The sequence below is a fragment of the Lepisosteus oculatus genome, chromosome 3, assembly GCF_040954835.1.
Source record: "Lepisosteus oculatus isolate fLepOcu1 chromosome 3, fLepOcu1.hap2, whole genome shotgun sequence".
Lineage (NCBI taxonomy): Eukaryota > Metazoa > Chordata > Actinopteri > Semionotiformes > Lepisosteidae > Lepisosteus > Lepisosteus oculatus.
The window spans coordinates 48,611,300-48,624,169 of NC_090698.1; the positions used below are offsets into that span (position 1 = coordinate 48,611,300).

General features: G+C 35.6%; 1 protein-coding gene across 1 annotated transcript in view; it reads left to right on the forward strand.

Annotated features, from left to right (window-relative positions):
• The window catches only part of ipo11 (importin 11), a 262,035-nt gene that overhangs the window by 160,538 nt on the left and 88,627 nt on the right, over positions 1 to 12,870 (forward strand). The window contains exons 25-26 of the mRNA XM_006626819.3: positions 9,021 to 9,116; positions 9,684 to 9,797. Coding sequence (XP_006626882.2) covers positions 9,021 to 9,116; positions 9,684 to 9,797 — 210 coding nt within the window. The remainder of the gene's footprint in view (positions 1 to 9,020; positions 9,117 to 9,683; positions 9,798 to 12,870) is intronic.

The window sequence follows — 12,870 nt, forward strand, 5'->3', positions numbered from 1 at the left end:
CTATTTAAAACCCATCTATATGAATTATAGATTATAGATTATATTTTATATTTGTCATATTATGAAATATGTTCATCTCAATTCTTTGTAATTGTTGGCTGACTGACAAGGGATCATTATAATTATAGTTTATTATAACTGGATGACACAGGAAGCACGAATCAAGACTCAGAACCTTCAACATTACTAGATGGTAACAAAAATAAAAGTAATTTCTAAAAATGATCTTGCCCATCCCTTGCAGTTTGTCTCATGAAAATGCATATGAGATGTTTTTCTTTTAAAATGTTCTTTTATTTTTCAGCCGTATCTTTAAATATTTTTGATTAACAAAACATTGAGCAATAACGTGAGGATTTTTAGAAAGGAGAAGGTGTATATTTAAATATTGTAGTATTTTATATTTTATATTAGAACTCTTTTGTTGGGAGTAAGGAATTCTTTAGGCAACTAGTAGATTAATGGAGCTGTCCAATTAAGTTTCATTTATGAAACTCTTTTAATTAGGACAGGATACTTTACAGAATGATTACCCTTAAATACTGGTAAAAGATGTTTAGTAATGATTGAATAGTGACTCAATAATAAAAAAAACAGACTATTTGCTTCACTGAGTTCCCAGAAATCATTATGTCAAGCTGATTGGAAAGCCTTCAGTGCCATTAATCTTTCTGTAAGCTCTTCAGAAAAAGTGAGAGCAGATATTTTTGGCCTTAAATTTTCTTTAAGTATAGATAAATTTATTTGAAATGATAAATCAATACCTTAGAATTGCAAAAACTTGTCAGTCATTGTTTAAAAAGTGAATTGTCTACAGAGAGTAATATTGGTTTAATAATTAAATGTGGATTCCTGAAATTACCCCCTTTTCCTGTGTATTTTTTTTATTCCCAAGGTTAAGATGTCTATAGCCCACAGTCCCCTAAAGTTAATAAGGATTATTTTTGACATGTAATAACTTTATTGACTCTTCAAGAGTTATATAATTCCTTTCCTTAAAATTAATTATTTTTTCTGGTAGATGCTTGAGAGAAAAATCAACACATAGAATAATATTAAACCTACAACACAGCATCCACAAAATCACAATAGCCCCACAGCCACTGTGTGTTATTTACTGAGAGTGTGCTTAATGTTTAATGTAAACATACCCGGAGCTTAGTTTTCATCACCGTAAGTTACGCTTAAATACAGATTACCTTCAGAGCCTTTACTTTATCTCCCTAATGCTGACATTATTGTCAAGTTGTTCCTGTAGATAATGATATTTTACAAAACCCATTGAATATGCTGGGATTCAGAGCCAGTCTTTTGTGTAGTTGTTTTAAGCTCTGTGTTTTGTAGATATGCCAAAATTCAGACCAGTCCTGCAAAGCATTATTTTGTTTTCTTTATACCAGGGTTCTATTCATGGATAAGACCTGGAAATCTTAGGCTTTTTGTTTAGCTGTTTTTTTTTATAGATAACTAGCCATTTAATCTCTAAAGCGCTCATTTACTCTCCTAATCAGAAGCTGCAATATATACATATAGAATCTCAGCATGACTCCCATAAATCTTTGCATAAAAAGGTGCCTCCTGTTCTCAGGACTGCAGTATTGTCACGTTATAGCCCGATCTTGGATAGTATACCTTTGAAGAAAACCACGTTGCTATGGTGAGTGATGTTGGTGCACCAGTAGCCACTCTTGTCCTTGGCCCAGAAATTCCAGTCCATTGTCCTAGTAGAGGGCTCTGCTATAGGAGGAACCATCCTTTGGGTGTCATGGTAAATCCAGATCCTGACTGCCTTTTGTTATTTATAGATCGCATGGCATTCTTCATTCGGCTAGGGGTGGTAACCTTGGTATCCTGGCAAAATTCTGGTCTGGCTTACCTACATTTCTTCCTCAAATCAGTTGGTCAAGTAGTTTCTCACTTCTCCAGCTGATCTGCGTAGTAGAGGTGCTGGTGCAGAATGGCTGTCATACAACATCCAGGTAGGTGTTAAAGTGGCTCCTCTCCTTAACATGAGGCACTGTTGAATGGGATGAGATTGCTATATGAATGTATTACATTATTAATCCTTAACTATGTCATTAGCCTGAGTTTCAGACAAAGGCATTTCAACCTGTAAGACAGAAGTACTACAGGGATCACGTTACCCTCTACTGTATCTACTGTACAGTAGCATTTGCAGCTCTTCCTTTTTAGATAAATGTGTTGGAGGTGCCACATTTTCTTTTTCTAAATATTTCAGTAGGTGGTGGATAGTTTACTCCAAAAGGTAATATTTTCATTGCTGTAGAAAGCAGGTCTCATCTAACTGAGCATCAGCCTCTACCTTTGTGCTTAAGCCAAGTGATTAAACACAGACCGTTTCTGTGGCAAATACCTTTCAGTTCAGGTGCAGTTGTGTGTGAAATTAAAGTTTTTTTTTTCAAATTGCCAAGCATGTGTTATTCCTCAACATCCTCAGCGGTGTTTTCAAAATAATTTTAGCATGGTAACCTCAAAAATGCAGAGAACCAAATTACAGTGCAAAACTGGAAAGAAAATGGGAGAGTCTTCCCATAAAAAACATACTATGATTGTGACTTTATTTTTAATTAAGTTCACCTATTGTAAATCTGTAACTTAGGCACATGGTAAAGTGAACATGCTTTTTTTCTACTGCAAGAACAATTTTAAATAACATTTAGTGTAAGGTAAGGAGGTCACTTTTCATATTAAAAAAACAAACATTCTAAGTTTAATTTAAAGTAGGAAATTACTATTTTATAAATTATACTTTTGGTATAATAATAATAATTGCTTACACTTATATAGCGCTTTTCTGGACATTCCTCTCAAAGCGCTTTACAGGTAATGGGGACCCTCCGCCAATGTGCAGCACCCACCTTGATGATGTGACGGCAGCCATTGTGTGCCAGAATGCTCACCACACATCAGCTATTAGTGGGGAGAACAGACTAATGAAGCCAATTCATAGATGGGGATTATTAGGAGGCCATGATTGATAAGCGCCAGGGGGAGATTTGGCCAGGACGCCGGGGTTACACCCCTACTCTTTACGAGAAACGCCCTGGGATTTTTAATGACCACAGAGTCAGGACCTCGGTTTTACGTCTCATCCGAAGGACAGTGCCTTTTTACAGTATAGTATTCCTGTCACTATACTGGAGCATTAGGACCCACATGAACTGCAGGGTAAGTACCTCCTGCTGGCCCCACTAACACCTCTTCCAGCAGCAACCTTACTTTTTCCCAGGAGGTCTCCCATCCAGGTACCGACCAGGCTCACACCTGCTGGGCTTTAGGGGGTTGCCAGTTGTGAGTTGCAGGGTGGCTGCAACTGCTGGCTGCTGTTGCTGTTAATATAAAAATAACCACCAATTAAAAGCTGTCCATTCCATTCTCCTGTATGATCTTTTTTTCTTCAAATGCTGCCACGACTTTAAAAAAATATGAGTTGCTGAAAGTGGCCTAGTTTAGCAAGTATTTACATGTCAGTAATTAAAATGTTGAAGTACGGAAACTTGCTTCATGCTGTCATCCATCTATTCTTATCAGAAAGCTGTTTGTTCCTGATAATGGTCGCAGCCATTGCACACATTTCTTCATGTAAGGTATTTACATAGTTGTTCTGAAAGTCATTTTTCAGGTGTTTGTTAGTGTTTATCAATTACTTGTTAAATGTGAAGGGAAGACTGTTGTTAGTGGTGGGTGGCGAATGTTTGAGTGTATGAGTCACATACCCATAGACCCTTCTGAACTGCTCGACTACCTTTACTGTCATTGAGTTTTTTAAAAGCCATTTACTTTTGTCTCATAAACACTGTAACATTGCAATATATTTTCTTATATAGGGTTTACGCTGATTATTAATTGTTGACTTCATTGAATTGATGTGCTTTTTGATTGTTAAGCAGATCCAAAGACACATTTATGTAAAATTGTTAGATGTACTCAAATTAAAATGCACTTACACCAAAAAGTATTTCTTACTATCAGTGGAGGCTTTGTTAACAGTAAAAATTAGCTAAGGAAAAAGCAATCTTTCATAATGTGCCTCTGCTAATTAAATTTATGGCATCTTCACTTTCTAGTTAAACAGAATCTCTGTAAATATGACGCACTAAGATGCAGAACTCTTTTTCTTAGCAGACTTTTATCATACTTATTACTTTATCAATGATATGGTATTTTTATTGTCAAGAAGTGTCACATTTATTACTGTTGTAATGTTTTTTCTAACATGTTTGGTTTTGAACTTCCAGAAGGTTCCAAGTCAAAAGAGGCACTTAGGTTCATTTTGCTCTTTTGACAGGTGTAGCATATTGGCTGGAATATTTTGAAAATTTCTAGTGAATTGAATTCTGCTGTGTGTTGTTGTAGCTTGTTCCAACCCTTTGTAGCGCCTTGTGTATAAAAAGCATTTGTAGATACATTTGTTTTATAGTTTGGTTTTTATGTAGTTAGTCGCTGAGTTTGAAGCTCATAAGTGTCTCGTGCTGCTACCCCATAGTGTGTGCGTTACCTTTCAGTCTGGGAATAATTCTGATTTTTTTTTTATTTCCACCGCAGAACCAGGTTTTTCAGCATAATGTGGCCAAAGCTATACACAAGCTTTCAAGTATTCGTGTTGTCTAGAAGTGGACATGAATCAATATAAACACTTTTCATCAATTGTCTTTCCTCACAATTCAGTACTTCTTATTTGATAATTGTGTAATCTTATTAGCTGCATTTGATATCTTAATGTATTACTTTAATTTTGTTCAGTGACTCCTTTCCAGTTTATTAGTCTTGTGATTAATTCCTGCTCATCGTCATTTTTGTTTGCAGCACACTTTAAGAGCATTTCTTCATGCAAACATTTGTACTTTATCCTACTGATAAATGATAACCAACCACCTCCTCATCTGTAACATTTTCAAGACTTTTTTATGCCTCAGCATTTCTAAAATATTTTTTTTCCTGGGTTAATACTGAAAATTGCCTTCTTAGTGATACACAGAAACCATTAATCACTGGCATTTATAAATTATAGATACCTATGTAACATTTTTTTGCTTCAGGCATGTTGTTTCCTAAATTGTGTCTTGTAAATCCCATGATTCTGTCCTCTGGGTGTTGTATTAGTTTTATATGAAACTAGAAAGTGTGAGAAATGACCACGTAAGAAAAGTTATGGTGTTTTAGTAGATTTTTTTTCTCTACTCCTGCAAAAATGTTGTAAAAAATTATACTTGTCAATTGTTTAATGCTTTCTTCACTAGTAATGCAGTGGAAAATAATTACTTTTTTCAAACTATGAAGGTTTATGTACAGTATTCTCTCATGTTCATAATTCCCTACTACAGAATTATTTACTTGCATGCCTTCTGTGTTTTATGATTGTATAAATGTAACAAATTACCTAATATTTCTGAACATTATTTAACACCAATCTTTGCCTTTACTCCTTACTGGTACACCTTCCTATCTTAGGAAACTAGTAGAGATTATGATTAATGATTAATATTTGTGGTAACTCCCTACACAAGTTTTAGAATATCATCTGCAATATTTAAATATTTTTTCCTTATTAAAGAAATGAAGCAGAGCAAAACCATCCACATAGTTCAGCCTTTTCCACAGGGGTGAATGGTAGAATTAGGAGAATTAGAACATTTTTTAACACAAAATGGTGCAAAAAACATTTAATATAAGAACACCACATATCTGAGTTTGAGAAGAGCACTGAATTCACAAACTAACTGTTTAGGCTGCTTCTATGTATTAACATACTGTATTGCTAATTAACCGCTAGCCAGTATTTCAGCACATCTGAAAGCAGCAACTGTTCGCTTGGTGTGGCTTGAGTTCCATTTATACAAGAAACGCCCTCTAACATAATAAATAGTAGTAGTAGTTTGATGAAAAAATACACATGCGACAGAGGAAGACCATTCACAATGACAGATCAAGATGTTATAATTGTTTTATTTCCTGTATATCTTTTTTTATAATTGAATTTTTTTGTTAACACTTGACTCCAGTTCTGCCTGGACATTTCTTTCACACCCAAAGAGTAATGAGAACTTTTTCTTCATTGTCTACTCTCCTGCTCGATTATTCTTATCTGCTGTTCATGGTGTGTGTCTTGTGTATCACATGGTCACCTCAACAGGCTTAAGTCCCTCATCAGCCAGAACGGATCTTCAGGATGTGAGATAATAACAATAGTAAAAATCAATGTACAGTTTTGTAAACCAATTGACAAATTTGTCCACATTAGATCTAAAGATTTCAGTTATCCTGGAGCTTGGGGATCAATATTAGCCTTTAAAATAATAACATTAATAAGTCTAGGAATTTTTTCAGATGCCTAACATGGTAATGTCTTTAAGCATGGATTGATTAATCAGCCTGCTTTATCTAATGTATGCTTTATCATAGTTTCTAAAAAGCTTTAACTTTATAAATGGTGTTCGGTGTTTTGGGTATATTTTTTGTCACCTGGTGTCTCATTAAACTAACCCTTGACCTATTCTTTTAACTAAGAGAAATTACTTAAGTTTTTAGTTTGGGTGCAAAAGCTGCTGATTGCCTTTTACAAGAATGTATGTTATAAAATAAATGCCCAAAACACACCACACTTCTTATAAAGTACATTAATTTTTTTCCTGTGTGTTGCTAATGATAAAATGTGATGTAAATGAAAAAAATAACCTCTTTAAGGAATCGCTTATGTACTTATTCTTGTAAAATACCTTAACGATGCAACATAAGTGGAGAGTAGAAATTAATATCTTTTAATTTACTGTATCTTTATCGATAGCAAAGATGGTGTAAAAATTATTGATTTTGGTGTTGTTCTATTTTTCTTTAAAAATAGGTTTTATTCATTTATCTTTCAAATCCTTATGACTTATATCTTTCTGTCTGACTGGCTCAGATGTTCTGCCATAGTGATTCCCTTTAGAAATCCATAAACACGCACCACTGACTTCTGCAAGACTTTCAGAAAGTAACAGCTTCTGGCTACATGTTTGTTTACCACCTCCATTTATATTAAAAATAGTACATGCTTTTAGGATGTTATAAGTGCTTTGTAAATCCCAACTGGAATAATTTAGTGTACTGTATTCAGCACCACACAAAATACACTATACAGAGACTATCCATAAAGTAGGAACAACATCTTGAAAAGGAATTTCAGTTAACTAGATGATTTTTGGAAACTGCTATGAAACTTTAATGAGGTGTTTTAGTTTAGAGAGAAAATGTTATTGTAAGATAATTAATTAATGCAATCCCATGAAAGCTATCATACAGTAGAACATAAAGACTGAATGGCTTTTTTTCATTTGTGACCTATGTTGTCCATTTGGTAGTTAGTAGCCTATTGATCTGAGGAACCCAACAAGTTATTTATTAAAGGAAGCCCAAATATTGCAAGTATTGTGTTATAACGGTTAACCAAAATGTATTTCAGTGCTTAATCTGAAGTTTTCTCAATGCGCAAAGTTTCCTTATACTAGCAGGAATTGTGACAGATTGAGCAGTCAGTCTTAACTTGCACCACACAGGATGCCGCGTGAACTGTCTTAGGGTTCATGTGTATACACTGAACATGTATCATGAAACAGTGTTTACCCCCCTCCCCCCAAATAAATAATAGATATGAAAGGGTCGTTTTTTTCATGTCCTTTTTTTTTAAAGTCATTTCCAAAATTGAGCGGCAATCCCATTCATTTCCGACACCACTGTGGCATGGCAGACAGGTTGAAAAAACTGCTGAACCACTATACGTGTAAAGACAGGGCAGAATATCTGAATATCTGCCTGCCACTTCAAGGGACTTAATAGGAGTGCAATAGGAGTGGGTTCAGGCTCTTGCTTCTTCCATTCATCCCCAACGGCAGGTTGCCTATGAAGTCTGCTCCCATAAACGGCCTTCATGGTCTTCGCCCATGTTGCAAGCTTTCTGGTGGTTGGGTGAAAGCTTTTCTTACTGATGAGTACATCATGCTTGTTGGGAAGAATATTAAACCAACTGTCTGTTTAACCCGAATGGAATTGCAACTCAATTGAGAGTCCCTACAGAATGTACAGATCGAGCTGATGGACCTGCCATTGTTTTTGATTTACCCAATTAATGTGCAAACCGTTATCACTTTGGTAATGAATATATATATTTTTAAATTATCTGTGCACTTAAATAATATTATGTTCTGTGTATTAAAGTAATGAAGTAATGCATATAAAGCAGAAGGCACAGCTTTTTAAGAGCATTAGAAATGTTAATGAGGAGATGATTCATCTCTGCTTGTTAGGCTATTCTCAAGTGTTTTTCAAAGATCCGCATCAACATTTGACAGATTGTTGTATATAACCTCTGGGTAAAGATTTTTATCTTGTATAAAATCCTGAAAGTTCTTGTGCTTAATTACCATGAAGACCGTGATGCCCTGAATGTTTTTGGGTAACAATTTACATCAAGCTGATTTATGTTCTTTTCACATGTGAAGTATGTTTCAGAACTCTTATAGTAGTTTTTTATGGACCCTTTTCAGTCATTTTTATAATATCAGAACAACTGCATAATTGCATGCTGATAATGCATTTTATTTGCCTTTGCTTAGGCAAAGCATATTTTTCTTATTTAAATCTGCAACATCACCAATCCCCAATGGCACACCACTTACAAATTAATTTAAGTTTTATGCGTTTCAGGTGTATTTAAAAAGAAGCGGTTGTAGTGTTGGACATCAATGGCATTTGACTACAGCAGATATCTAACTCTAGGAAGATGTCATGCCTTTTTTGTATATGCTTTTATTGTATGTCTAATTGTTTTCATGTACAGTAGCTTGGGAGGGCAGTCATTAAATTTGTTTTACAGCCTCAAACTTTCATTTTCTCCTCTGAAGCTGTTTTTCTATCTAACCTCTGTAGTAGACCTTCACCTTGTTCTTAAATCTATCCTCCTGCCAGTGCCGTAAAAGAGCTCCTCACTCACAAATAAAAAAATCCTACTTTTTATCTTCTAGGTTGTAGAAATCGCAATAAAAGTGAGCCCCATGTTGGGTGCCCATATGTTCCAGCCCCTGTTGCCTTCAGTATTCCGTGGCATCATAGATGGAGAGGTAAGGCCATGTGTAAGAAGCTAATCAGGAACAGGTGAAGTTTTATTCCATGCTGAAAGGAAAAGAAAAGAGACACAACGTTTCAGCTATGGAGCGTTCTTCAGGGACTTTCTTCACCTGAAGAAGGCTCCACAACCGACCTGTTGTGTCTCTTTTCTTTTCCTTTCAGCATGGAATAAAACTTCACCTGTTCATTTGCAGCCTGTGCACACCGACGCAGCTACCTACATGAACCTATGTCCTAATCAGCTATCTTTTATATGAGCTTTGCAGAATGTGGAAAATTATTGTTCAAATGTTCAAAATCTACTTGGTTTTACCAAGTTTAGCTTCAAAAGTTATTCGCTGAAGTTAAAGTCAAGACAAACTGAACTTGCCTGGGTGTCTGCTTCTTAATTGTTTTCAACACTCAGTACCTGAGAAATACTCATCTCATTTGATAAATCAGTCTGTTTTACATATAACACAAGTTATTTTATCTGTGCATCCAAAAGTATGTGTACTGTAATTAATGATTTATCTTATTATTTGCTCTGTGTTAGCTCTATAATAAACTTTTGTTTGCAGAGGTATCCTGTTGTAATGTCTACCTACCTGGGTGTGATGGGGAGAGTACTTCTACAGAATTCAAACTTTTTTTCTTCACTGCTCTCACAAATGGCAGCAGAATTCAACCAGAAGGTAAGGGGTATTTCATCTGGGTAGGTTTGCAATATACTGATATGTTTCTGAATGTTTTTTCAAATGAGATGTTTCTGAATGTTTTTCCCACTTCTTTATAGAAGTACCAAGTAAATAACTTTATTCATTTTTTAAAATTTGTATTGTTGCAGATAGGAGGTAATGAAAATGGTGAATATCAGAGTTTAGTCAATAAGTAAAATAATTATTCATAACCCCCAACTTGTAAGCAGTTTCTCCAGAATATACCCGAGGTGTTGGTTTAATTAGAGGCAAGTCGATTATTTGTGCTTTGGCACTGCTTTGGTGAAAAGAGTAATAATACAGGCACACTTGGTTAAACAAATGTTTAACAAATGACGATACAAATACCCCACTACACAAAACATAAGCATACAACAAACAAGTTACTATATTTGCAGTTTGTTTGGACAAGGTGTTTCAGAGGCCTCATATCCTAATCATGCAGAAAACTTCAGACTGCTACTAGGTATTGAATAATGAGGTCAAAATAAGAGATAAGCTGCCTTCTACGATTAATATACAACCTGCACTTAAAATACAACCTGCACTTAAATGTCTCTTAATCTGCAATCTCAGATGCCACAAAATAAGTGGGAGCCTATCTCCCTATTCTGAAGATGCACCCACAAGCAGGAAAGTCTTGACTGAGGTGTCTTTACTCAGGAAACCAAAGTTCCCTAAAAACACAGGATAGCAAGCAGTCTCTATCAAGGTTCAAATACAGCTCCAATCAGGTTTTGTATGGATAATTATGAATTCCAACTCGTCCTGATCCCTCCCTCTCTTGTGATTTCTTTCATCTGAATGTCATCTTATATTATGTTTATATGGTGTGTTTCTGGACTGCTCAGTGTCAATCATTTACCCACAACTTAATTAACTAGGTAAACCAAGGTAAACTTTGCAATTGGTTTTGATCAGGGGACCTCCTACATCTCAGCAAATATCCCCTCTGCTTTGAAGCTGGAAATGTTTACACTGTCAGGTGTCTTACACTTTATTTCAAGTTTCTAGTCATCTATAACTGTAGCAGTATTCGTTGAGTGCCAAGAGGAACAGATACAGTTATTGTGTAGATGGCGCATTTAAGGGTTATTATGAAAACAAGATAATATTAAGTTTGTCCTTAAAAAAGGAACAAAATTATGTTTATATCAACAATTTTTTTCAGTACAGACACTAATTGTGTTAATTCCCAGTATTTCTGGGAAATTAATGGGGCCTTTTTTTTTGCAAAACCAAATGCAAGAATACAATAAAAAAACAAATCAAGAAAAACAAGATAATGTATATTTATAATATATTGGGGAAAAGATGTATGATTAAATTGTATTTGCTAAAATTCCTTTGAGTTATATTTCGTCAAGGTTATGAATACATTTGGGGCAAACTGTAAGAGCACTTACCCATGCCAGTCAGGTAGAAAATAACTGTTTTCTTTATCTTCTGTTTATGTTTCTGTTTGTTGATTTATTTATGATACATTATGACATCGATTTTACATAATTTAATTGTCATTTTAAAACTCAATCTGTTTGTCTTTAAACACATGTAGAATAGTCATAATTAGCTATCACTATGATGTGATACTTAGTAATTATGCAGTAGCTGATGTGTTGATTGCTGAATTGTTCTTGAGAACTAGATTTTTCTGGAGTGGCTTAATTATAAACTTGAGGTTTCAGGCTAAAAACCAGGTGGATTAGGTCGCCTGTATATCTCACAAGGTCTTCCTCATAACTACTGATCATGCATGCACGTTTATGTACAAAATATTTCTGATTGCGGGTCCTCTGGATCTTATTTTTCTAGTGAAAGCTTTTATCAAAAACAGTTAAGCGAGATGTAGATTCTACATTCATTACGAATTAATCACAAATATGATACAGATTGTTTTTGTGTGCTGTAAGATATTATTAACCTTTTCATGAGGATCACTAACAAATGACTACTTTTTTGATGTTTCAACTTAGGTTTTTTGTAGTTTAATATCACTGTGCAGCACACTTAAAACTGGTTTTGCTTTAGTGTTTACAGTGCAATACACTATATGCCATTATTTTCTTTTTCTTCATAAGTTTAATGGTCTTTAGTCCATCCTTCTGTCCTTCTATTTTCCATTACCCACTGAAGCTAAGCAGGTGTGAGCCTGGTCAGTACCTGGATAGGAGACCTCCTGGGAAAAACTAAGGTTGCTGCTGGAAGAGGTGTTAGTGGGGCCAGCAGGGGGCGCTCACCCTGCAGTCCATGTGGGTCCTAATGCCCCAGTATAGTGACGGGGACACTATACTGTAAACAGGCGCCGTCCTTCGGATGAGATGTAAAACCGAGGTCCTGACTCTCTGTGGTCGTTAAAAATCCCAGGACGCTTCTCGAAAAGAGTAGGGTTGTAACCTGGCCAAATTTCCAATTGGCCCTTACCAATCATTGCCTCCTAATAATCCCCCTCTATGAATTGGCTACATTACTCTGCTCTCCTCCCCACTGATTGCTGATTTGTGGTGAGCGTTCTGGCGCACTATGGCTGCCGTCACATCATCCAGGTGGATGCTGCACATTGGTGCTGGTGGAGGGGAGTCCCCATTACCTGTAAAGCGCTTTGAGTGGAATGTCCAGAAAAGCACTATATAAGTGTAAGCAATTATTATTATTATTATTATTATTATTATTATTATTATTTTATAAAACCTTCCAGTTCAGTGTTTTGAAGGAGCCAGAGTCAGCTGTCATTGCAGGACACAAACATACTTACATGCTATGCAGATAGCACCCCAGGTCTAAAGCTGAACCCAGGGCCTCGGCGCTGCAAGGGGTGACTGTGAGGTGACATGCCACCATGTCTGCCCATGGTCTTTAATAAGAACTTTAATATATTTTGTATTTTACATCATTAATGGTGATGTGCTCCTGAGTATGTTTTCGGGTGTATATTCAGTAGGCTACAATCATCAGATGAACGAAATAATAATAAGAATAAGGACCTCACCGAGATCTTATTCCAGAACATTATATATCACAAAAAAACATTTTGCTTCTAGGTTGAAAACCC